This window comes from Stylophora pistillata, chromosome 14 (assembly GCF_964205215.1).
Source record: "Stylophora pistillata chromosome 14, jaStyPist1.2, whole genome shotgun sequence".
Lineage (NCBI taxonomy): Eukaryota > Metazoa > Cnidaria > Anthozoa > Scleractinia > Pocilloporidae > Stylophora > Stylophora pistillata.
Window position 1 is genome coordinate 20730507 of NC_142532.1, and position 27281 is coordinate 20757787.

Genomic DNA, 27281 nt, shown 5'->3' on the forward strand with positions numbered 1-27281 from the left:
TGGTGGTTAACTGAGTTTTATTTACATTCAAAGGATTACAGTTGATTTGTGACATAAAAACTTTTAACCCTGAACTCAGGCACAGATATGGTCAGATATTAATTGAATAGTCCTGATGACTTCAAAAACTTTATCAGACTATATCTTTGTATGACTAAAACCTTATCGACGGACCAAGGGTTCATATGTACTCTGAGAATTAAGAACAAATGGGGTCGAGTTTTTTTCAGAGGCCTTGTCAAATGGCTACCTCCCTGGATGATACAACCAAACTTCTGTCAAAAGAATCAACCGTCCGACAAAGTTTTTTCTATACAATTTGTGAAGCAGTTTTTTAAGTTATGGTGTGTTAAAATACATGGTACATATAAAAGGGATTTTAGCGACCACAGAACTTTCAATCCACGTTTGCCGTCAACTGCGAGATGAGGCGTTTATCGTGTACACTCTTATCAGTGTGTATATGACATGAAATCTAGTTCAGATCTTTTACTGAAGATACAAAACCGACATCTTCAGTGGTTATGGCGGCATGACCGTTTTGAAAAATAAAATAGTTGATCCTTCACACCCAAGCATCAGTATGTGTATTCTCCACACTGTTCTCTTTCCATTTCCTAGGACATTTCCATATGATCAGTTCCTTAATTCTCATGAGCTTAATGTTTGATTCAGCAGTGATACTTATGGGAGAATTTAGATATTAGTCACCCTCAGAGGTTACAGGGTATTAAGCTTGGTCTATTTCTCGAAATGGTGATGGCGCTACGTTAGTTTTCAACCATGTCACCCTTTCCTGGTTTTGAAGAGTAAGAGGACAACCATTTTGATTGCTCCCGCTCATTTTAAATCAGTTTCTTTCTTCATTTCAATCCCATCAATACGTTCAACAGATTCGGTGTAATGTCGATCAAAACCGTTATTTAATTTATTTAATTTTGAGTCTACTGTCTGAAGGAAACAGAGGAGTTGTGAATGTTCCTTTCCGAAAATACAAATCTCAAAGGTGACACCGTCTCGCATGTGAAGCTAAACGTGGATATTAAAGCTTTTTATCTGTCTGTCTGTAGCAGGCTCTCGGTCGTTTGTTTCTCAGATAACCGCAAACGACCTTTTGTTGTTTACTCGTCCTATCGCTCGTCTTTACTGACTGGAGACTGGAACCGACTTCTTATGTCTCCATGCATCCACCTCCAACATCCCCTTAGACTTATTATTAATATATATTTTTAGTTTTCTTTGACAACTGAATTATGATCTTTTGAGATCTTAGCCGCTCCTCTAACTGGCTAAAATCTATTAGTCTAGTCCAGCTAAAGGATTAAATGATTAAATAAGATAAACAAGAAGTTCAACCTTCGGTGAAATGTTCTTGATATTTGAGTTCGATGATTATATTTTTGTTTCAAATTTCAATCTCCTTTGACGTAGGTTATTTCAATACAAATATCGATTCTTTTCTGTAGGTTCCAACTTAGCTGATATCATTTTTTAGCCTGAAAAATGATATAGTAAAAATGGTAGAGTGAAGAAAGCTATCCTGTGAAAAATCCACGGTGATTAGCCGAGTAGCCGTTTAAAAAAACAATGGGTAACAACAGCAACAAAAATTGTCAAAACCGAAATCTTGGTAAATCTTGTAACTCATTTACAAGTTTGCGACCAAAAGGGGGGAGAGATGAGATCACGGAAACAGAGCTACGTCTGTTGACCAGGCCTTGTGCGAAGAGGCAGTAACTCTATTAACTCAAAAATGTTAATATACATACTTCATACTTACTTAGACTGCGTAGTTTTGCAGTGTTCAGTTTGTTATTTCGTAAAAAACTTCAGTGTCAGATGGAGTAAAACGAAATGCTCCTGTGAAAAATTGGCAGTTTCCAGTCGAATAGCCCGAGGGGTTGGAGTACGTGTAGCCACAGTTAGTATAGGAATTTTGATTACTGTTAGCGTTATCGTTTATCCAGATGTCATGTCCAGAACCAAAAGTGGGTCCGTAGGAGGAACATCTGTACATGGCGCTTTGCTGGTTTTGGTATTGTGTCAGCTTCACAGGATTGTATCCTTTGGCGTTGTAGAGAGAGAAAACAAAAGCTTTGCTGGCTGAAGAATAACCACAGGAACCTAAAATGAAAACAGTTAAGGACTGGTCACTATTTGTCACCTGAGGGAGGGGAGGGGAGGGGAGGGAAGGGTGGGGGGCAAAGGATTTTTGGGAATGAGGATCACATGGTTTTCAAGATAGAAAAGGGGGATCGGTCCTCATTAACAGGCACTAAGGGGGGGAATGGACCATGATTGGGAATTTTGCGCCGGTGGCTGTGTTCAGTAAAAACGTTTGAAAGTATGCGAATATGAAAAAAGAAAAATTCAAGTTGATGAACTCAAGATGAATTTAACTTGCCGAACTAGAACCGAGCACCTTAATTTTTTTTAAAAAAAAGAAATTATATAAAACACAAGAGCATATTTTTACTTTTCAAAAAGAGAACTTCAAATATGGTCCAGTGTTTTTCAAAGACAACACATAATCCAGTAGAGCATTGATTAAACATTCTTTGTTTCAGCTGTGCAATAAGAATAGTGTACAAAACGAAACATGTAGAAATACCTCGAAATGGGAATGTCACAATAAAATCAAATCAAAATGAATAATCAAAAATCAAATCAAATCCGAAACAAAACTTTAAGGTTAAAATGCGTTCCAAACGCGTTTCAAGCCATTTAAAAGTTTGTCTACTTCGAGATCTCACGTTTTACTGTCTACGATGATATTTTTTGTCCCTAAGATGTACTCAATGCTACAAGAAAAGTCCATGACTAATTGATTTGTTATCTTTTCTACATGTGAGGGATGTTTCCTTGTTTGTTACTCACTGCTTGACCAGGACACGTCAGTATATCCACCAAAGATATAGCTGTTCACTTTAATGATCGTCACTGTGGGTCCCCTCTCATCACAGTTACTGTGGAATGTCGATGCTGCCCAGCCGTCAGTCTTTGCGTGCCAACACCTTACAAACCTGCTACGCTCTTTACTGATAAGGACTGGGTCCAAATACGAAAACAGCACCTTCAAGTATTTGTTATAATCAAGGCTTCGAAGTATGTCAGAGAAACCGAGACCTGAGGAGGGAGACGAAAAGTTAAACTTACAGTTAGCAAAAGGAATGGAACAACCCTTATAGCTTTGATTCGTGGAGTCATCTAAAGTGGATAATTTTATCACCCTCGTTTGGCCCGTGAAATAATTTCTCACTACTGATCCAGCAAGTTAAAAAATTCCTAGCTTATCTACCAGATGGATTTATACGCGATGGAGAGAGAAACTTTTTTTTAGTTAGCTCAACCGCTCTTTCAAGTGGCTCCACCGACTTTGTTTTCATCTAATACCCACAACCCCCCGCGGCAGCTCAGACTAGTCTTCTCAGACTCGTCGCGCAACGTGTTGTGTGACGAACTTAAAGAATTGCTGCGAAAGAGACCGTAAAGCGTAGAAATTTCTTTGAAATTGGGAAAAAAGGTAAGCTATTCGTACTCCAGCAACACATCTTTTTGAGTATAATTCCACGAACTGATTTTGCCACAAGTCTTATTAATTATTTATCCTTGAAAAGGTGTCTTTTTCTTAATTACCTGTTTCATAGAATACTTCTATGTCCGTTGGAGAAAAATTAGGCCCCCCTGTAAAAAAACCACAGTCTCCAGTTGAGTACCCTGAGGGCGTCGTGTACGTGCAACCGCATCTAGTGTAAGAGTTTTGGCTGTTTCCAGCGTTGTTGGATATGTAGATGTCGTGACCACAACCAGCACCAAAAATGGGTCCATAGGAGGAACATCTGTACATGGCGTATTGCTGGTTTTGGTATTGTGTCAGCTTCACTGGATTGTATCCTTTGGCGTTGTAAAGAGAGAAAACAAAAGCTTTGCTGGCTGAAGAATAAGCACAGGAACCTAAAATAAAAAGAGTTAGGGACTGGTCACTATTTGTCGCCTGAGGGAGGGTTAGGGTTCACGTTATTGAGTGAGACGATCAATGCTTTACTGGAGGAAGAATAACCTGCGCAAGAACCAGCTGGAATAGAAGAACAATGTAGTCGTGCGTTGGAAGAAAACATAAACCCCTTAAGGGGAGGGGGGTTCATTTCCTATCATGGACTAGACGGGGAGTTTTTCCAGGCTAGATGTTTGCGAGAGGAAAGGAGATATTTTACGAATTTGGGCATAGAATTGGTACATGTTATGGATATGTCAAATTATTGGGTGACATCTAAAGCCCATTAATTGGCTCCTGGTGATATTTGTATTGAAACATTTTTTTATTCGTGCCCAGGCCCGAAATTTTAACTCAGTCTTTTTCAAAATGGCGAAATGTAACATTACCCAAAGGTATCTGTCACTTTCTTCAGATGTAGGCACATATTTAAAAAATTGAAAATGGTTTTGAGAACTGAAAAAAAATCCAACCATGTGAATAAGGCTTCGAAAATATTATATCCGATAAAAGACATGGTAAAGGCTTGGAGTTCATAGCAAGGGAGAATCGTTCAAAATTTCATGGAGCTCACCCCTCCCCTTTTCTCTTCCTTCAAACCTGTAGGAGAAGAATGATTAATCCGATAGAATCATTTTGTCTCTTTCTTCAGTAACAAATTTGATATACCTACCTCCACCCCAGGACACGTCAGTATATCCGCCAAAGATATAATTGTTCACTTTGATGATTGTCACTGTGGGTCCCCTCCCATCGCAGTTGCTGTGGAATGTCGATGCCGCCCAGCCGTCAGTCTGAGCGTGCCAACACCTCGCAAAGTCAGTACGGGATGCTTTGGGAAGAACTGGGTCTAAAAACGAAATCAGCTTTCCCAAGTATTTGTTGGGGTCCAGGCTTCCAAGAATATGAGATGCACCAAGGCCACCTGTGTTAATAATAATAATTTTATAATAACTTTTATTTCTATAGCGCTCTTATCCTGTGTTCAAGGCGCTTTACAACACTGTGCGGGGGACTTTACCAGACTGCCAGTGGCAGTTTACAAACAATAAAGGCGAATTTTAACAGATGCCCCCTCCCCCCAATTCCCAGTAAACAGGCCAGACCACATCACAGTAATCTCGTAATGTGGGTTCTTTAACATCCCCCGCCTAATCAAATTATCCAATTAATAGATGCAGGAGACGGGACCTACGGTTTATTCGTCCTTATCCGAGAAGACTAGAAAGGCCCCACACCAAAAGTGGGTCCGTAAGAGGAACATCTGTAAATGGCGTTTTTTAATGGCAGGACATGCAAAAACATGTAATTTCTTCTCTGATTTAGTTCATATGTACTGATACCCGGGAACAATTCGACTGACACTGTCGCCACAACAACCTGAATAGTAATTTGCTGCTGTATATGGTTCAGTGCATGCGCTCTTAAAATCGCTGAACGTTGACACGGATAAGAATTAAGGTATTTAGTCATCGTATATTAGCAACAGATTTTACAGTGTTTTTTCAACAATAATTTACCTATTTCGAAGAAAACTTCAATGTCAGATGGAGTAAAATGACGACTTCCTGTGAAAAATCCACATTGTTCACTCGTCGAATAGCCCGGGGGGCTGGAGTATGTGTAGCCGCATTCAGTATAAGATTGTTGATTGTTTCCTGCGTCATTTGATACGTAGATGTCATGTCCCCCACCAAAAGTGGGTCCGTAGGAGGAACATCTGTACATGGCGTATTGCTGGTATCGGTATTGTGTCAGCTTGACAGGATTGTATCCTTTGACGTTATTGAGAGAGAAGAGGAACGCTTTACTCGCGGAAGAATAACCTGCACAAGAACCAGCTGAAATAGAAGGACGATTTAGTCGTACGTCAAAAAGTTCGAAGAAAACGTGAATCCCCTGAAGGAGGGTGATTCATTTTTTATCATGGGCAAGACGGGTATTTTGTTTCAAGCTAGAGGTTTGCTAAATGGAAGGAGAGATTCTAGGAGTTTGGGTATAGAAACGGGTACGAATAAGAACTATGAAAGATTTGAGGGGTTACTCTAAAGAAAAGGAAGTACAACCTTTTGAAACTTTTGAATCTCAGTGTTGTTGCTCATTATTTAATGTTTTAAGATGTAATGTTGTTCTGCAGGTATATCAAGTGGCAAACATTTCAATTCATGATATATGTGTGAAAAAACCAAAACACGAAAATGAAACGATAAAGGCTTAAAGCTCATAGCAGAGGAGCATCGTTCAAAAATTCATCGCGCACCCCCTCCACTCTCAAACCTCCAAGAGAACCAGGATTGATTTGATGGAATCATCTCATCCTTCTTAAAAAGTTTCATATACCTACCTCCCCCCCAGGACACGTCCGTATATCCACCAAAGATATAGCTGTTGACTTTGATGATTGTCACTGTGGTTCCCCTCCCATCGCAGTTACTGTGGAATGTCGATGCCGCCCAACCGTCAGTCTGAGCGTGCCAACACCTCGCAAAGTCAGTACGGGATGCTCTGGGAAGAACTGGGTCTAAAAACGAAATCAGCTTTCCCAAGTATTTGTTGGGGTCCAGGCTTCCAAGAATATGAGATGCACCAAGGCCACCTGTGTTAATAATAATAATGTTGTAATAACTTTTATTTCTATAACGCTCTTATCCTGTGTTCAAGGCGCTTTACAACACTGTGCGGGGGACTTTACCAGACTGCCAGTGGCAGTTTACAAACAATAAAGGCGAATTTTAACAGATGCCCCCTCCCCCCAATTCCCAGTAAACAGGCCAGACCACATCACAGTAATCTCGTAATGTGGGTTCTTTAACATCCCCCGCCTAATCAAATTATCCAATTAATAGATGCAGGAGACGGGACCTACGGTTTATTCGTCCTTATCCGAGAAGACTAGAAAGGCCCTACACCAAAAGTGGGTCCGTAAGAGGAACATCTGTAAATGGCGTTTTTTAATGGCAGGACATGCAAAAACATGTAATTTCTTCTCTGATTTAGTTGATATGCACTGATACCCGGGAACAATTCGATTGACACTGTCGCCACAACAACCTGAATAGTAATTTGCTGCTGTATATGGTTCAGTGCATGCGCTCTTAAAATCGCTGAACGTTGACACGGATAAGAATTAAGGTATTTAGTCATCGTATATTAGCAACAGATTTTACAGTGTTTTTTCAACAATAATTTACCTATTTCGAAGAAAACTTCAATGTCAGATGGAGTAAAATGACGACTTCCTGTGAAAAATCCACATTGATCACTCGTCGAATAGCCCGGGGGGCTGGAGTATGTGTAGCCGCATTCAGTATAAGATTGTTGATTGTTTCCTGCGTAATTTGATACGTAGATGTCATGTCCCCCACCAAAAGTGGGTCCGTAGGAGGAACATCTGTACATGGCGTATTGCTGGTATCGGTATTGTGTCAGCTTGACAGGATTGTATCCTTTGACGTTATTGAGAGAGAAGAGGAACGCTTTACTCGCGGAAGAATAACCTGCACAAGAACCAGCTGAAATAGAAGGACGATTTAGTCGTACGTCAAAAAGTTCGAAGAAAACGTGAATCCCCTGAAGGAGGGTGATTCATTTTTTATCATGGGCAAGACGGGTATTTTGTTTCAAGCTAGAGGTTTGCTAAATGGAAGGAGAGATTCTAGGAGTTTGGGTATAGAAACGGGTACGAATAAGAACTATGAAAGATTTGAGGGGTTACTCTAAAGAAAAGGAAGTACAACCTTTTGAAACTTTTGAATCTCAGTGTTGTTGCTCATTATTTAATGTTTTAAGATGTAATGTTGTTCTGCAGGTATATCAAGTGGCAAACATTTCAATTCATGATATATGTGTGAAAAAACCAAAACACGAAAATGAAACGATAAAGGCTTAAAGCTCATAGCAGAGGAGCATCGTTCAAAAATTCATCGCGCACCCCCTCCACTCTCAAACCTCCAAGAGAACCAGGATTGATTTGATGGAATCATCTCATCCTTCTTAAAAAGTTTCATATACCTACCTCCCCCCCAGGACACGTCCGTATATCCACCAAAGATATAGCTGTTGACTTTGATGATTGTCACTGTGGTTCCCCTCCCATCGCAGTTACTGTGGAATGTCGATGCCGCCCAACCGTCAGTCTGAGCGTGCCAACACCTCGCAAAGTCAGTACGGGATGCTCTGGGAAGAACTGGGTCTAAAAACGAAATCAGCTTTCCCAAGTATTTGTTGGGGTCCAGGCTTCCAAGAATATGAGATGCACCAAGGCCACCTGTGTTAATAATAATAATGTTGTAATAACTTTTATTTCTATAACGCTCTTATCCTGTGTTCAAGGCGCTTTACAACACTGTGCGGGGGACTTTACCAGACTGCCAGTGGCAGTTTACAAACAATAAAGGCGAATTTTAACAGATGCCCCCTCCCCCCAATTCCCAGTAAACAGGCCAGACCACATCACAGTAATCTCGTAATGTGGGTTCTTTAACATCCCCCGCCTAATCAAATTATCCAATTAATAGATGCAGGAGACGGGACCTACGGTTTATTCGTCCTTATCCGAGAAGACTAGAAAGGCCCTACACCAAAAGTGGGTCCGTAAGAGGAACATCTGTAAATGGCGTTTTTTAATGGCAGGACATGCAAAAACATGTAATTTCTTCTCTGATTTAGTTGATATGCACTGATACCCGGGAACAATTCGACTGACACTGTCGCTACAACAACCTGAATAGTAATTTGCTGCTGTATATGGTTCAGTGCATGCGCTCTTAAAATCGCTGAACGTTGACACGGATAAGAATTAAGGTATTTAGTCATCGTATATTAGCAACAGATTTTACAGTGTTTTTTCAACAATAATTTACCTATTTCGAAGAAAACTTCAATGTCAGATGGAGTAAAATGACGACTTCCTGTGAAAAATCCACATTGATCACTCGTCGAATAGCCCGGGGGGCTGGAGTATGTGTAGCCGCATTCAGTATAAGATTGTTGATTGTTTCCTGCGTAATTTGATACGTAGATGTCATGTCCCCCACCAAAAGTGGGTCCGTAGGAGGAACATCTGTACATGGCGTATTGCTGGTATCGGTATTGTGTCAGCTTGACAGGATTGTATCCTTTGACGTTATTGAGAGAGAAGAGGAACGCTTTACTCGCGGAAGAATAACCTGCACAAGAACCAGCTGAAATAGAAGGACGATTTAGTCGTACGTCAAAAAGTTCGAAGAAAACGTGAATCCCCTGAAGGAGGGTGATTCATTTTTTATCATGGGCAAGACGGGTATTTTGTTTCAAGCTAGAGGTTTGCTAAATGGAAGGAGAGATTCTAGGAGTTTGGGTATAGAAACGGGTACGAATAAGAACTATGAAAGATTTGAGGGGTTACTCTAAAGAAAAGGAAGTACAACCTTTTGAAACTTTTGAATCTCAGTGTTGTTGCTCATTATTTAATGTTTTAAGATGTAATGTTGTTCTGCAGGTATATCAAGTGGCAAACATTTCAATTCATGATATATGTGTGAAAAAACCAAAACACGAAAATGAAACGATAAAGGCTTAAAGCTCATAGCAGAGGAGCATCGTTCAAAAATTCATCGCGCACCCCCTCCACTCTCAAACCTCCAAGAGAACCAGGATTGATTTGATGGAATCATCTCATCCTTCTTAAAAAGTTTCATATACCTACCTCCCCCCCAGGACACGTCCGTATATCCACCAAAGATATAGCTGTTGACTTTGATGATTGTCACTGTGGTTCCCCTCCCATCGCAGTTACTGTGGAATGTCGATGCCGCCCAACCGTCAGTCTGAGCGTGCCAACACCTCGCAAAGTCAGTACGGGATGCTCTGGGAAGAACTGGGTCTAAAAACGAAATCAGCTTTCCCAAGTATTTGTTGGGGTCCAGGCTTCCAAGAATATGAGATGCACCAAGGCCACCTGTGTTAATAATAATAATGTTGTAATAACTTTTATTTCTATAACGCTCTTATCCTGTGTTCAAGGCGCTTTACAACACTGTGCGGGGGACTTTACCAGACTGCCAGTGGCAGTTTACAAACAATAAAGGCGAATTTTAACAGATGCCCCCTCCCCCCAATTCCCAGTAAACAGGCCAGACCACATCACAGTAATCTCGTAATGTGGGTTCTTTAACATCCCCCGCCTAATCAAATTATCCAATTAATAGATGCAGGAGACGGGACCTACGGTTTATTCGTCCTTATCCGAGAAGACTAGAAAGGCCCTACACCAAAAGTGGGTCCGTAAGAGGAACATCTGTAAATGGCGTTTTTTAATGGCAGGACATGCAAAAACATGTAATTTCTTCTCTGATTTAGTAGATATGCACTGATACCCGGGAACAATTCGACTGACACTGTCGCTACAACAACCTGAATAGTAATTTGCTGCTGTATATGGTTCAGTGCATGCGCTCTTAAAATCGCTGAACGTTGACACGGATAAGAATTAAGGTATTTAGTCATCGTATATTAGCAACAGATTTTACAGTGTTTTTTCAACAATAATTTACCTATTTCGAAGAAAACTTCAATGTCAGATGGAGTAAAATGACGACTTCCTGTGAAAAATCCACATTGATCACTCGTCGAATAGCCCGGGGGGCTGGAGTATGTGTAGCCGCATTCAGTATAAGATTGTTGATTGTTTCCTGCGTAATTTGATACGTAGATGTCATGTCCCCCACCAAAAGTGGGTCCGTAGGAGGAACATCTGTACATGGCGTATTGCTGGTATCGGTATTGTGTCAGCTTGACAGGATTGTATCCTTTGACGTTATTGAGAGAGAAGAGGAACGCTTTACTCGCGGAAGAATAACCTGCACAAGAACCAGCTGAAATAGAAGGACGATTTAGTCGTACGTCAAAAAGTTCGAAGAAAACGTGAATCCCCTGAAGGAGGGTGATTCATTTTTTATCATGGGCAAGACGGGTATTTTGTTTCAAGCTAGAGGTTTGCTAAATGGAAGGAGAGATTCTAGGAGTTTGGGTATAGAAACGGGTACGAATAAGAACTATGAAAGATTTGAGGGGTTACTCTAAAGAAAAGGAAGTACAACCTTTTGAAACTTTTGAATCTCAGTGTTGTTGCTCATTATTTAATGTTTTAAGATGTAATGTTGTTCTGCAGGTATATCAAGTGGCAAACATTTCAATTCATGATATATGTGTGAAAAAACCAAAACACGAAAATGAAACGATAAAGGCTTAAAGCTCATAGCAGAGGAGCATCGTTCAAAAATTCATCGCGCACCCCCTCCACTCTCAAACCTCCAAGAGAACCAGGATTGATTTGATGGAATCATCTCATCCTTCTTAAAAAGTTTCATATACCTACCTCCCCCCCAGGACACGTCCGTATATCCACCAAAGATATAGCTGTTGACTTTGATGATTGTCACTGTGGTTCCCCTCCCATCGCAGTTACTGTGGAATGTCGATGCCGCCCAACCGTCAGTCTGAGCGTGCCAACACCTCGCAAAGTCAGTACGGGATGCTCTGGGAAGAACTGGGTCTAAAAACGAAATCAGCTTTCCCAAGTATTTGTTGGGGTCCAGGCTTCCAAGAATATGAGATGCACCAAGGCCACCTGTGTTAATAATAATAATGTTGTAATAACTTTTATTTCTATAACGCTCTTATCCTGTGTTCAAGGCGCTTTACAACACTGTGCGGGGGACTTTACCAGACTGCCAGTGGCAGTTTACAAACAATAAAGGCGAATTTTAACAGATGCCCCCTCCCCCCAATTCCCAGTAAACAGGCCAGACCACATCACAGTAATCTCGTAATGTGGGTTCTTTAACATCCCCCGCCTAATCAAATTATCCAATTAATAGATGCAGGAGACGGGACCTACGGTTTATTCGTCCTTATCCGAGAAGACTAGAAAGGCCCTACACCAAAAGTGGGTCCGTAAGAGGAACATCTGTAAATGGCGTTTTTTAATGGCAGGACATGCAAAAACATGTAATTTCTTCTCTGATTTAGTTGATATGCACTGATACCCGGGAACAATTCGATTGACACTGTCGCCACAACAACCTGAATAGTAATTTGCTGCTGTATATGGTTCAGTGCATGCGCTCTTAAAATCGCTGAACGTTGACACGGATAAGAATTAAGGTATTTAGTCATCGTATATTAGCAACAGATTTTACAGTGTTTTTTCAACAATAATTTACCTATTTCGAAGAAAACTTCAATGTCAGATGGAGTAAAATGACGACTTCCTGTGAAAAATCCACATTGATCACTCGTCGAATAGCCCGGGGGGCTGGAGTATGTGTAGCCGCATTCAGTATAAGATTGTTGATTGTTTCCTGCGTAATTTGATACGTAGATGTCATGTCCCCCACCAAAAGTGGGTCCGTAGGAGGAACATCTGTACATGGCGTATTGCTGGTATCGGTATTGTGTCAGCTTGACAGGATTGTATCCTTTGACGTTATTGAGAGAGAAGAGGAACGCTTTACTCGCGGAAGAATAACCTGCACAAGAACCAGCTGAAATAGAAGGACGATTTAGTCGTACGTCAAAAAGTTCGAAGAAAACGTGAATCCCCTGAAGGAGGGTGATTCATTTTTTATCATGGGCAAGACGGGTATTTTGTTTCAAGCTAGAGGTTTGCTAAATGGAAGGAGAGATTCTAGGAGTTTGGGTATAGAAACGGGTACGAATAAGAACTATGAAAGATTTGAGGGGTTACTCTAAAGAAAAGGAAGTACAACCTTTTGAAACTTTTGAATCTCAGTGTTGTTGCTCATTATTTAATGTTTTAAGATGTAATGTTGTTCTGCAGGTATATCAAGTGGCAAACATTTCAATTCATGATATATGTGTGAAAAAACCAAAACACGAAAATGAAACGATAAAGGCTTAAAGCTCATAGCAGAGGAGCATCGTTCAAAAATTCATCGCGCACCCCCTCCACTCTCAAACCTCCAAGAGAACCAGGATTGATTTGATGGAATCATCTCATCCTTCTTAAAAAGTTTCATATACCTACCTCCCCCCCAGGACACGTCCGTATATCCACCAAAGATATAGCTGTTGACTTTGATGATTGTCACTGTGGTTCCCCTCCCATCGCAGTTACTGTGGAATGTCGATGCCGCCCAACCGTCAGTCTGAGCGTGCCAACACCTCGCAAAGTCAGTACGGGATGCTCTGGGAAGAACTGGGTCTAAAAACGAAATCAGCTTTCCCAAGTATTTGTTGGGGTCCAGGCTTCCAAGAATATGAGATGCACCAAGGCCACCTGTGTTAATAATAATAATGTTGTAATAACTTTTATTTCTATAACGCTCTTATCCTGTGTTCAAGGCGCTTTACAACACTGTGCGGGGGACTTTACCAGACTGCCAGTGGCAGTTTACAAACAATAAAGGCGAATTTTAACAGATGCCCCCTCCCCCCAATTCCCAGTAAACAGGCCAGACCACATCACAGTAATCTCGTAATGTGGGTTCTTTAACATCCCCCGCCTAATCAAATTATCCAATTAATAGATGCAGGAGACGGGACCTACGGTTTATTCGTCCTTATCCGAGAAGACTAGAAAGGCCCTACACCAAAAGTGGGTCCGTAAGAGGAACATCTGTAAATGGCGTTTTTTAATGGCAGGACATGCAAAAACATGTAATTTCTTCTCTGATTTAGTTGATATGCACTGATACCCGGGAACAATTCGATTGACACTGTCGCCACAACAACCTGAATAGTAATTTGCTGCTGTATATGGTTCAGTGCATGCGCTCTTAAAATCGCTGAACGTTGACACGGATAAGAATTAAGGTATTTAGTCATCGTATATTAGCAACAGATTTTACAGTGTTTTTTCAACAATAATTTACCTATTTCGAAGAAAACTTCAATGTCAGATGGAGTAAAATGACGACTTCCTGTGAAAAATCCACATTGATCACTCGTCGAATAGCCCGGGGGGCTGGAGTATGTGTAGCCGCATTCAGTATAAGATTGTTGATTGTTTCCTGCGTAATTTGATACGTAGATGTCATGTCCCCCACCAAAAGTGGGTCCGTAGGAGGAACATCTGTACATGGCGTATTGCTGGTATCGGTATTGTGTCAGCTTGACAGGATTGTATCCTTTGACGTTATTGAGAGAGAAGAGGAACGCTTTACTCGCGGAAGAATAACCTGCACAAGAACCAGCTGAAATAGAAGGACGATTTAGTCGTACGTCAAAAAGTTCGAAGAAAACGTGAATCCCCTGAAGGAGGGTGATTCATTTTTTATCATGGGCAAGACGGGTATTTTGTTTCAAGCTAGAGGTTTGCTAAATGGAAGGAGAGATTCTAGGAGTTTGGGTATAGAAACGGGTACGAATAAGAACTATGAAAGATTTGAGGGGTTACTCTAAAGAAAAGGAAGTACAACCTTTTGAAACTTTTGAATCTCAGTGTTGTTGCTCATTATTTAATGTTTTAAGATGTAATGTTGTTCTGCAGGTATATCAAGTGGCAAACATTTCAATTCATGATATATGTGTGAAAAAACCAAAACACGAAAATGAAACGATAAAGGCTTAAAGCTCATAGCAGAGGAGCATCGTTCAAAAATTCATCGCGCACCCCCTCCACTCTCAAACCTCCAAGAGAACCAGGATTGATTTGATGGAATCATCTCATCCTTCTTAAAAAGTTTCATATACCTACCTCCCCCCCAGGACACGTCCGTATATCCACCAAAGATATAGCTGTTGACTTTGATGATTGTCACTGTGGGTCCCCTCCCATCGCAGTTACTGTGGAATGTCGATGCCGCCCAACCGTCAGTCTGAGCGTGCCAACACCTCGCAAAGTCAGTACGGGATGCTCTGGGAAGAACTGGGTCTAAAAACGAAATCAGCTTTCCCAAGTATTTGTTGGGGTCCAGGCTTCCAAGAATATGAGATGCACCAAGGCCACCTGTGTTAATAATAATAATGTTGTAATAACTTTTATTTCTATAACGCTCTTATCCTGTGTTCAAGGCGCTTTACAACACTGTGCGGGGGACTTTACCAGACTGCCAGTGGCAGTTTACAAACAATAAAGGCGAATTTTAACAGATGCCCCCTCCCCCCAATTCCCAGTAAACAGGCCAGACCACATCACAGTAATCTCGTAATGTGGGTTCTTTAACATCCCCCGCCTAATCAAATTATCCAATTAATAGATGCAGGAGACGGGACCTACGGTTTATTCGTCCTTATCCGAGAAGACTAGAAAGGCCCTACACCAAAAGTGGGTCCGTAAGAGGAACATCTGTAAATGGCGTTTTTTAATGGCAGGACATGCAAAAACATGTAATTTCTTCTCTGATTTAGTTGATATGCACTGATACCCGGGAACAATTCGACTGACACTGTCGCTACAACAACCTGAATAGTAATTTGCTGCTGTATATGGTTCAGTGCATGCGCTCTTAAAATCGCTGAACGTTGACACGGATAAGAATTAAGGTATTTAGTCATCGTATATTAGCAACAGATTTTACAGTGTTTTTTCAACAATAATTTACCTATTTCGAAGAAAACTTCAATGTCAGATGGAGTAAAATGACGACTTCCTGTGAAAAATCCACATTGATCACTCGTCGAATAGCCCGGGGGGCTGGAGTATGTGTAGCCGCATTCAGTATAAGATTGTTGATTGTTTCCTGCGTAATTTGATACGTAGATGTCATGTCCCCCACCAAAAGTGGGTCCGTAGGAGGAACATCTGTACATGGCGTATTGCTGGTATCGGTATTGTGTCAGCTTGACAGGATTGTATCCTTTGACGTTATTGAGAGAGAAGAGGAACGCTTTACTCGCGGAAGAATAACCTGCACAAGAACCAGCTGAAATAGAAGGACGATTTAGTCGTACGTCAAAAAGTTCGAAGAAAACGTGAATCCCCTGAAGGAGGGTGATTCATTTTTTATCATGGGCAAGACGGGTATTTTGTTTCAAGCTAGAGGTTTGCTAAATGGAAGGAGAGATTCTAGGAGTTTGGGTATAGAAACGGGTACGAATAAGAACTATGAAAGATTTGAGGGGTTACTCTAAAGAAAAGGAAGTACAACCTTTTGAAACTTTTGAATCTCAGTGTTGTTGCTCATTATTTAATGTTTTAAGATGTAATGTTGTTCTGCAGGTATATCAAGTGGCAAACATTTCAATTCATGATATATGTGTGAAAAAACCAAAACACGAAAATGAAACGATAAAGGCTTAAAGCTCATAGCAGAGGAGCATCGTTCAAAAATTCATCGCGCACCCCCTCCACTCTCAAACCTCCAAGAGAACCAGGATTGATTTGATGGAATCATCTCATCCTTCTTAAAAAGTTTCATATACCTACCTCCCCCCCAGGACACGTCCGTATATCCACCAAAGATATAGCTGTTGACTTTGATGATTGTCACTGTGGTTCCCCTCCCATCGCAGTTACTGTGGAATGTCGATGCCGCCCAACCGTCAGTCTGAGCGTGCCAACACCTCGCAAAGTCAGTACGGGATGCTCTGGGAAGAACTGGGTCTAAAAACGAAATCAGCTTTCCCAAGTATTTGTTGGGGTCTAGGCTTCCAAGAATATGAGATGCACCAAGGCCACCTGTGTTAATAATAATAATGTTGTAATAACTTTTATTTCTATAACGCTCTTATCCTGTGTTCAAGGCGCTTTACAACACTGTGCGGGGGACTTTACCAGACTGCCAGTGGCAGTTTACAAACAATAAAGGCGAATTTTAACAGATGCCCCCTCCCCCCAATTCCCAGTAAACAGGCCAGACCACATCACAGTAATCTCATAATGTGGGTTCTTTAACATCCCCCGCCTAATCAAATTATCCAATTAATAGATGCAGGAGACGGGACCTACGGTTTATTCGTCCTTATCCGAGAAGACTAGAAAGGCCCCACACCAAAAGTGGGTCTGTAAGAGGAACATCTGTACATGGCGTTTTTTAATGGCAGGACATGCAAAAACATGTAATTTCTTCTCTGATTTAGTTGATATGCACTGATACCCGGGAACAATTCGATTGACACTGTCGCCACAACAACCTGAATAGTAATTTGCTGCTGTATATGGTTCAGTGCATGCACTCTTAAAATCGCTGAACGTTGCCACGGATAAGAATTAAGGTATTTAGTCATCGTATATTAGCAACAGATTTTACAGTGTTTTTTCAACAATAATTTACCTATTTCGAAGAAAACTTCAATGTCAGATGGAGTAAAATGACGACTTCCTGTGAAAAAACCACATTGTTCACTCGTCGAATAGCCCGGGGGGCTGGAGTATGTGTAGCCGCATTCAGTATAAGATTGTTGATTGTTTCCTGCGTCATTTGATACGTAGATGTCATGTCCTCCACCAAAGGTGGGTCCGTAGGAGGAACATCTGTACATGGCGTAGTGCTGGTGTCTGTATTGTGTCAGTTTCACTGGATTGTATCCTTTGGCGTTGTTGAATGAGAATAAAAAGGCTTTGGTGGCGTACGACCAAACGCAGGAACCTGAAATGATGATTAAAATGGAAATAAAGTGAAAGACAATGACAAACTAAAAGAGTTGCTTCCAAGGGTGGTGTGTTTTGTGCAGTGCACGAGTGAGGTTGTCAATATTTTTCTAACATTAATGAAGTTCAGTTGGAGCCTTCGTGGTGCTTAGTAAAATCCCTCATTGTATATTGTGAGCTACATGTCCACATTGCACCTGTTTCATCCATTTGGTCCTCGAACGAATAAAAACCAACATAAGGCCTAGAAATTACTGTCGACAAGTTAAAACACATGGTATGTGCCTTTAAAGCTGACTGGAAAACTTTTAAAGCATTTCGACTACAAATACCGTTAGCCTTACAAACAAAACAAACTAGGGACTCCTTGAGCATAACGCTGCTCGATGATCGATCGAGAATTAAAGCTCTTGGTAGCGCTTTTAACCAATGAGAGAAAAATCTTAAACCAATCGTGACTTGGTATATCGCGTTTTTGTCGCGCCTCGGGCATCTTTTTTTCTTATCCTTTGTTTTGATTGGCACGTTTTTTAAACGGACAGTTGAATAAAAATTAACTGGGTTTTGGTTTTGCGACAGTCAGTAAATGCAGTGAAGAAAGAGAATATTTGATTTGGAGAGAATATATTTGGATCCTAAATTTAACAAAAGCTACAGTACAATGAAGTAACGATATATATGTTCATTATAAAACTTGCTTATACTGCTTGGTCACCAGGACACGTCAATCTCCAGATGGAAGAATGTCAAGAAACAGGCTAAGGAGAAATTTTGTCTGCTATCGTAGTCGGTTATTCTGTGGTTATTCCTGAGCCAGCAAGGCTTTTGTTTTCTCTCTTTACAACGCCAAAGGATACAATCCTGTGAAGCTGACACAAAACCAAAACCAGCAAAGCGCAATGTACAGATACGTAGATGTCATGTCCCCCACCAAAAGTGGGTCCGAAGGAGAAACATCTGCACATGGCGTATGGCTGGTGTCTGTATTGTGTCAGCTTGACAGGATTGTATCCTTTGAAGTTGTTCAAAGAGAAAACAAAAGCTTTGCTGGCTGAAGAATAACCACAGGAACCTAAAATGAAATGAGATAAGGACCGGCCATTATTTGTCACCTGGGGGGGAGGGAAGAAGGGGGGTTCTAAGGAATTTCATGGTCTTTAAGAGAAGGGATCAAAGAAAACTAAAATGTCAGATTTAATGCATAGTCGGAAAAAAATCCAAGTCCCAGATGGGATTTGAACCCACGCCCCTCCATTCGTTTCAACTCATGTACATGCTCAAGGGTTGTATCCTTTGACGTTATAGAGAGAGAAGGTGAAAGCTTTACTGGCAGAAGAATAACCTGCGCAAGAACCAGCTGAAATAGAAGAACAATGTAGTCGTTCGTTGGAAGTTGGAAGAAAACATAAACCCCCTTGAGGGGAGGGGGGTTCATTTCCTATTTTAGATCATAGTATAAGTAATGTTCGCAGCTTTAAATACCTCGGTATGCATATATCCTCGGATTTCACATGGACTGATCATTTTGAACACTGGGAAAATTAATCAGAGGCTTGGGCTTCTCAAGCGTATAAAGCATTTATTGCCTTTCAAGGCGCGTTTACTTTTCTATAAAGGTCTTGTTATGCCCCTTTTTGAATATGTTGATCTAGTATGGGGCGATAAACATAATATTACCCTTATGTCTAGTTTGCAAGTTTTGCAAAGTAAGGCCGCTAAAGTTATTTTAAATAGACCATTGTACTCATCCTCCACTGAGGCATTAGCCGTTCTCAAGCGGCTGCCTCTAGAGAAAAATCGATTTCAAAGAGGGTGTGTTCAAGTATTCAAATGCATCAATGGCCTAATTAATCACAATATGGACTTGATTAGACAAGACGTACTTCATAGGCATAATACACGTAACAAAGGCAATTTTAGGTTACCACTTGTCAAAAGAAATTGGGGAAAGCAAAGATCACAATATCATGCCGTTTCCGATTTTAACTCCCTCAGTGAACGATTTTAAGGGAGGATCACATATTTTCAAGAGAACAGAGGGGGGATCGGAGAAAACTACAATGTCAGATGGAGTGAAATAATGTGCTCCTGTGAAAATCCGTAGTATCCAGTCGAATAGCCCGGGGGGGTTGGAGTACGTGTGACGGCAATTTGGTTACAGTCAAGCTAAGTGAAGCATACCCCTCAACCCTCAAGATTACATTAATGAATTGATCATTTGGATATTGAACTCGCCAGTCGTTTCAAGAATGTAATAATAAATTGATTATTTGAATATTAAACCCGCTAGCCGTTTCACAAATGCAATAATGGATTGATTATTTGAATATTGAAGCCGATAGCCGTATCCGTTTTGAAAAAGCGCGGATCATTGTTCAGTCAGAAGTCCATTTCTGATTATACCAATAAGATTGTTCTATTTGACGAGGAATCCTGAAAATAAACAAACTGCACTGTAAAAACACTGCGAAAACAGTCGATCGCAAATATTTACGAAATAAAAAAGTCTTGCGATGGCTTCGCCTGTAAACTATTTTCTTCAACCATGAATGCACACAAGAATTTCTACAAGTTCGTCAAGATGTAAATAGGGGAAAAAAGCTGTCGATAACATTCCATTTGCAACATTTAATTTACAACAAGTTCTACACAACAGTCGAACTCACCTTTGCCGCCATGTCTGACGCCATGAAATGGTCCCATTTCATCATCACGTGTTCGCATAATCCAATCAGAAATGGAGCTCTGATTTGAACAATGATTCGCGCCTTTTCAAAACGGACACGGCTATCGGGTTCAATATTCAAATAATCAATCCATTATTGCATTCGAGAAACGGCTAGCGGGTTCAATAATCAAATAATCAACTCATTATTTCATTCTTGAAACGACTGGCGGGTTCAATATCCAAATAATCAATTCATTAATGTAATCTTGAGGGGTACGCTTCACTTAGTTTGACTGTAAGAGTATTGATTGCTGTCAGCGTCATCGCATATTCGTATGTCATGTTTAGTACCAAAGGAGGGTCCCTGTAAGGAACATCTGCACATGGCGTGTTGCTGGTTTTGTCAGCTTCACAGGATTGTATCCTTTGCCGTTGTTAAGTGAGAATAAATGACATTTATTACCAAAGGGAATAAATTAATTTATGCAGCCTGCGCCGCGTTTGACATTATCCCGGATGGCTTACATCCGGGACTTACAATGGCAGATACTTGAATATCCGAACATGTGATTTCGGGCCTCTTTTAGTTAAGCTTCGGTGCAGGGCAAACATTTTCCCACCCTATTAACCCGCCCATTGTTTTCGAGCATTCTCATAGGTGTATCGAGTTCTCATTCGATGGGTGTTTGCCCTCACCTTTGCTGGGATTAGGTTTCTATTTCCGGTTTTACTGTAACTTGATTTGGTATTAAAAATAAACGGCCACTCAACTGAGTGGCCAAATTACGGCAAAGAAATGTTGTCCGTTTAATTCTCCCATCAAACCGAGCTCACCCCTAGCTATGCACAGTGTACAACACTTGGTTATGGGCAAGCGAGCAAGAGGCATAAATATATGATATTAGACGTTTTGTTGTGTAATATCGCTGAGTAATTTTACGAGTTGTGCCGTATTTTGACGAGCCCTACGGGCTACAGGCTCGAAATACAAATAACGAGTGTTTCTATTTTCTTCAATAAATCAAGAAATTTCCGGGTCTAATAGCTGTTTTTCTTCGTTCGATTCATGTAATAAACTTGGATCTATATTTGCCAGCCATTCTGACTCTTCGTCGTCGGAAATATGATTCAAATTGTCCGCCATTTTGTTTTCGTAACTACAATCCAATTCTTCGCTTGCGCGAATCGAGAGAACCTGTTAAACCGGTACTCTAGAGTACAAATACCGCGTGATATATGTACTCGTTTATGGCGTTATTTGTACTCTTCGAAGTGTAGTTGGATAATAAAAAGGCTTTGGTGGTGCATGACCAAACACAGGAATCTGAAAGGATGATTTAAATGGAAATGCAAAGATATACCCAAAAGTTAGACAAGGGTAAGATCAGGGACCATCCCCGAAATGCTGTTTTTTTGTCTTCCCTTTTAACATTTAAGATCGATTTATGGATGATTTTATAATTTGAAAATCAGACGATGAGAATATTTTTAAGACGAAACAAAATGAACTGGTTTTTGAGATTCGACTTGCATCACTATTCCTTAGATTTCTTCCAAAGTTATTTTCTTGCCTTTCTAAATCCTTAAAGCGCTGCACCGAAAAAAACTTTATGGCCAAGATGCACTTACTGCTCCATGATACGTCAGTGTATCCACCAAAGATGGAGTTATTAGCTTTGATGATTGTCACTGTGGGTCCCCTCCCATCGCAGTTCCTGTGGAATGTCGATGCGGCCCAGCCATCTGTCTTCGCTTGCCAACACCTCACAAACCTGCTCCGCTTTGAACTGAGGACTGGCTCTAGATAAGAAAGCAGCTTTTCTGAGTAGTTTTTGTAGTCGAGACTGGAAAGAATAACGGAACCATTCAGGCCACCTGTATAAATAAACAAAAAAAAGAGAGAAAAAGTAAGCTTTACCTTACTTTAAAGTTTTCGCGTCATCTTGTATTCGCCATCTTGGTGATCGAAAAGCCTGGTTTTCACCAGCGACGTAAGCACAAACGCAAGTATAACACCTGTAATCACACCTTGAAAACAGCCTCGACGCAAGCATAAACACAAGCGAAAGCACCAGCGCATGGATCGAAAATGTTTTCTATTGTCTTGTGCTTATGTTGTGCTTGCGCACGCTTATTCCAAGTGAAAAAAAAAATATAATAATAATAATAATAATAATAACTTAATATTTATATTGCGCAAATTAACATGTGAATATGATCAAATGCGCATCACAACACTTTTCGGGGGACTTTGGCCGGACTGCATCAGCAGTTTACAAACAATTGAAGGAAACTTATTTGAAGATGCCCCCTCTCCCCAAAATCCCAGTAAACAGGCCAGACCACATCACAGTAATCTCGTGAGTGGGTTTTTTAACGTCCCCTGCCTAACCAAATTAGCTAATTAGTAGATGCAGGAGACGGGACCTACGGTTTATTCGTCCTTATCCGAGAAGACTAGAATGTCTATCCATTTCTTGATATTATAGAAAGGTAGTGCATTCTCCTCAGTTATTTTAAGACCTTGAGTGTTGGTCCGGCCGGGGCTCGAACCATCGACCTCGACCTCCCGCACAACAGTTCAGCGCTCTAACCAATTGAGCTAACCGGGTGAAAATGCGTGGGGAAAATGCCGTGGGGAAAATGCCGCACAAGCACAAGGAAATCTACCACAATTTCCTATGTCTGGATAACTATAGCACTCGCTCAAGTTTTCCCCACGTCTGAGCCTTTGAACAAAATGGGGCGGCGGAAGTCGTCGCTGTAGTCTTTGATATAAATTTTTCCATGTTTGTTCGCAACTATCGAGTCTTGTATAACAAGGAGTGTAAAGATTTCAAAGAAAAAAACAAAAAAGCATAATCTTTGGACTCAAGTTGGTAAGGAAGAATCATCTAGCTTCTCCTTTCTTTAAAAAGATCCCTTAACCTAAAGCGTTTCATTCTCCTCCTCCTCTGTAACCGCTTTCGTTTTCTTCGTCGCAATAGTAGAAGAAACAAAAAACTTGACGCTTTAAAGTGTCTGCCGCCATATTGGCCGAGTCGAGATCAACGGAGCCTTGTAACTAGTGAGCTTATCGTCAAGTGTTAGTCTTGCTTGGCCAGTGTAAATGACACCTTGAAATTCACAGCAGATTTGCTATTTTCATCGACAGCGAGCAAAACGTCCTTTATAGAGAAGACCATACTCCAAAAATATTTTCACGAAGTTCAAGAACGAGGAAAGATATTGCAAGAAGAATTTCAAGAAGTCTCAAATAAGCTGACAACCGACCCAGAGGGCATACTTGCTTCTCCAAAAACTTACCTCAAGAGCTAGAGCTAGCTGGAGATATGTTTGACACAATCAAAAATGAGAATAGTTTTACAAGGCTGAGTTAACCGGAAAATTGTTTAAGCGTCTTCATCTCTGCCCTCTCCTTTGGTTGCGAGGAAAAAGCCTTTTTAATACAAGATAATTTGGATATATCAACAAAGTTGAAATGGTATATTGGCCACCGTAATGATTACAAAAGCTGACGTTTCGAGCGTTAGCCCTTCGTCGGAGCGAATGATTCGCTCCGACGAAGGGCTAACGCTCGAAACGTCAACTTTTGTAATCATTACGGTGGCCAATATACCATTTCAACTTTGTTGATATATCCAAATTATTTCGTTACTCCCACCGACGCAGCCCCAAACAGTTTCTTTCGAAACTATCAGCCTTTTTTTAATACAAGCATTGCTCGTAACATGCAGGCAATGGTAATCAGTTTAAACGACAAAAAAACTAAAGAGCCAAGCTCGAACGAGTACTCTGCCGATAACTTGGACGGGGAGACTATCCAAGAGTTAGGGGAAATCCGAGAGTCAGTGGAAGATGATGTCCAAAAGACTGCAGATGGAGGCGTCCAAGGGGCTGCCAAAGAAGAAGCATTGGGGGAAGAGGCAGTCATTAAACTAAACACTTGTTCTTGTTATTACATAAGAAAAGTTTGATTGTTTCATAACGTTATATCGTGTCTGAACAAGAAACAAAGCTAAAAAAATCGATCCTTCCGCTTTTCTAATTTTTTTCTCTATTTTTTTCACGGTCCTCCCCCCCCCCTTAGTGCCTGTCAATCAGGGCTGATTCCTCCATCTAATCTGTTGAAAATCATGTGATTCCCACCAATATCCCCCACCACCCCTCACCCCTCCCCCCCCCTCCCCCAGGCGAGAAATAATGACCGAAATAGAGTTAAGGACACTGCTTGGTTCGCTCGTGTCTAAATATTAGTTTTGAACTCACGAAAATAGCAGCTTGTTCCGTTTCCTTGGTACCAGGGATTGCACGTACATCGATAAGAACCCACGGTATTGTTGCAGTGGGCGTTGGCGTCACAGTCATGTGACTCCTTGGTACATTCGTCGACATCTGAAAGAACGGATGAGAATATAATGGCCAGAACTAAAATTACTGTTATTGGTGAAAACATCTCGCTGTACACTGAATTGAACCTGACATGATGTGGGGGACTATTCTAATCGGTCATTAAAGCAATTTTAAATCGAATCTTCAGATTAAGCCTGGAATTGCTATGGTTTTGCTTTGTTTTGAAATGGATTTCTTCAGGCAATAGTGAAAGTCATTGTTCAAACTTACCTATACATTTTTTTCCATTTCCATTAAAACCTGCTTTACACGAACAACTGTGAGAACCGATGGTGTTCACGCACTCGGCGTTGACGTCACAGACGGGAATTGTTGAATTGCATTCGTCCACGTCTGAAAAACGAGAAAGATTGCGGTCAGTTTAAAAGAAAAAGAGGGTATCCTCTAAATCATGAGTCTTTTGATAGATTTGTCGCAGCAATTGCTTGCTTCATGACTTCCAGCGGAAGCCAAAAGTTAATTTTCAGTTTACGATCCCTTCAGGAAGTCAGATTTCCCCTTCGCCATTTATTTTGTCACCCTAAGGTTACAATTATTCAGTGTTATCTAAATGTGTAAAAAAAATAAAAGAAAAAAATTCGAATTCTATTTGAACTATTCTCAAATCGATCAATTTACGGGAATGGTTAAGAAAGATGATCTTGTTATGTTTTTCCTTTTTGGCTTCGTTGTTCCATTTCCCCAAACGAATATGCTTAATTCTTTGTTTTTGGGGGTTCGAGTCTACCCATAACATCTCTGTCAACTTATTCATTGATGGTGGTTGAAGAGTTCTCGTCGAAGTTATAGCTTTATTTTCGAACAACGATGTAGAAGAGATTCTACAATAGAAAATACAAGTAATAATTATTAGAACAACAAGTATTGCTGTAAATAACAGTAACGTACTTACAAATCAAGTTATGGTAGGCTTATTCTCCCACTAGTAAAGCAGATAAAATAATCAACATTAACTTTAGGAAGCATGGCTGTTCGATCACAGCTTTTCCCTCGTCCCCGGTACTCGGTCAGTGGTATACCGGTCAGCGGTCTACGTAGGGTGGCTAACTCCTCAGTGGTGAACCGTCTTTTACCTGGACAAAGAAATGATTTGTTAAAAAATGAATTTACCTTCGGTTTTCATGTCACAAGGGGCCAGAACTGTTTTATCCGGCACAATCGAGTAAAACCAGTATTTGCCGCTGACCGCTTGTCCTCCTTCGCTCATTTTGATTTCCTGGCAAGTCTCTGCAGGCAGCTCAGGAATAGAACCGAGAGGGACTGGAAGGAAAAAGAATTCATTAATATGGTACATCAAGCAAGTAAAACTTTATGTCTGTCGTAGGTGTGAAGACACTGATTGGAGGATGACTTGACTTGGGGTAAGAAGATAATTAAGATGTGACATAATTCCTTAATTTTGCGTTGAATAATTGTGCTCTGAAAATGTCCTTAAGGGGAAAGAGAATAAAATTGACAAACTTCTTTTGTAATCTCGCTTAAAGTAAAATCTCTGAGGGTTCGGAACATAATCCTCTGGTCTGGCCTCTTTGGTGCGGTCGCTCAGCTCACAAATGTCTTGCGTAAAGACGTAGTTAAAACTTTGACATCTAACGTCAGCATAGCATTCTCGCAGACACACATCTGACAAAGCAGCTCCCGTGATCCTCTTGAAGACGTGACGCTGTAGCATCATACCAAATTTGGAAACTTCCGGCTGCCCCGTAGCCTTCCATTGCTGAGCAGCTGTACAGTACAGCAGCAGGCTCATGATCAACAGCCCTGCTACGTACAAAACCCTTTTGGCCATTTCTTCTCGACGGAAGTTTTAAAAACGAAAAAGGTTCCCTGAAAATAAAACGTCCAAATATCATGTAAGCTAAATGTTGCCCTGAACTTCTTTTTATCTGTTGTCTGTTTTTTTTTTTTTTTTTTTGGTAAGTTCACAATTAACATGCTTGTTTAAATGATTGGAAATTTCGCTTTATTTTCATTAATGTTTTGTAAAGAATTGCAGGCAGAGAAAAGTCAAGAATATTTGCAAAATTAATATTGTCCCTCAGATTCAAGGAAAATGTTTGTTTTATGTCAAAACGTATTTTGTCATGCGTTTTTTTCCATAACCTGACTTGCGTTCTGGTCAGGAAATGCAATATCAAATGAATATACGAGGTTGCCTATTTACCGAGTTAATTTTTCGGGTTGAGTTTTCAAGTTAGATTTTCGAGTTGGATTTTCGAATAATATGCTAATTGCATGGAAATAGGTATATTTAATTGTCAAGTAAAGTTCTTGTTTATCACGCAATTATCAGGCCGTAGTCGTGTTTCGTGTTTAAAATCGCACTGAACAAGGCACTAAAATTGAAAAAACTCCGAAAAAATTTGTTAAATTTTTACGAGCCACAAAATTATTTGTGGTCCGGGCATAATTTTACTGAGTCACATCCATTCGCTTTGTCTTGTTTAAGAATTGTTTATCTTTAATTAATTATTCAGAACTCGCTATCCTTGTCAGTCTTCTATCTGATATTGAAAATCTTCTTCTGGCAAAAATTCATTTTATTTCTAATACTTACTCAATTATAGCCCATTAGTTTTTCAAACTCAGTGCAAGTTGCAAAGTGAGGACATAAAAATATTGTTTTTCGAACACATCGATTAATAATTTTCAAATGATCCTCACGTGCAAGT

General features: G+C 40.5%; 2 protein-coding genes across 2 annotated transcripts; both read right to left on the reverse strand.

The window, feature by feature from the left end:
* Window positions 1–26713, reverse strand: LOC148717032 (uncharacterized). Its single transcript, XM_088744670.1, has 14 exons — window positions 26071–26713; window positions 25720–25869; window positions 24820–24942; window positions 24466–24591; window positions 21826–22071; window positions 17212–17526; window positions 16365–16616; window positions 15541–15861; window positions 14694–14945; window positions 5515–5835; window positions 4668–4919; window positions 3637–3954; window positions 2878–3126; window positions 1–2124 (listed from the first exon to the last, which is right to left on the reverse strand). The coding sequence occupies exons 1-14, from the start codon at window positions 26396–26398 to the stop codon at window positions 1805–1807; spliced, it is 3573 nt and encodes a 1190-aa protein (XP_088600796.1). The 5' UTR covers window positions 26399–26713; the 3' UTR covers window positions 1–1804.
* Window positions 6244–14186, reverse strand: LOC111320462 (uncharacterized). The gene is made up of 10 exons (XM_088745651.1): window positions 13870–14186; window positions 13023–13274; window positions 12199–12519; window positions 11352–11603; window positions 10528–10833; window positions 9681–9932; window positions 8857–9177; window positions 8010–8261; window positions 7186–7506; window positions 6244–6590 (listed from the first exon to the last, which is right to left on the reverse strand). The coding sequence occupies exons 1-10, from the start codon at window positions 14075–14077 to the stop codon at window positions 6244–6246; spliced, it is 2832 nt and encodes a 943-aa protein (XP_088601777.1). The 5' UTR covers window positions 14078–14186.
* Window positions 26714–27281: the final 568 nt, after the last annotated feature.

Bases quoted from the DNA above. Each gene is read 5' to 3' on its own strand.
- LOC111320462 (XM_088745651.1), bottom strand. From the start codon at position 14,077: ATGTACAGATGTTCCTCCTACGGACCCACTTTTGGTGGGGGACATGAC. The intron at 13,275-13,869 runs GTAAATTATTGT...TTATTAACACAG, and splicing joins TGAAGTTTTCTTCGAAATAG to GTGGCCTTGGTGCATCTCAT. The intron at 9,178-9,680 runs GTAGGTATATGA...CTTCTATTTCAG, and splicing joins GGACGTGTCCTGGGGGGGAG to CTGGTTCTTGTGCAGGTTAT.
- LOC148717032 (XM_088744670.1), bottom strand. From the start codon at position 26,398: ATGGCCAAAAGGGTTTTGTACGTAGCAGGGCTGTTGATCATGAGCCTG. The intron at 24,943-25,719 runs GTAAATTCATTT...CTCGTTTTTCAG, and splicing joins TTGTGACATGAAAACCGAAG to ACGTGGACGAATGCAATTCA. The intron at 24,592-24,819 runs GTAAGTTTGAAC...CCGTTCTTTCAG, and splicing joins AAATGGAAAAAAATGTATAG to ATGTCGACGAATGTACCAAG.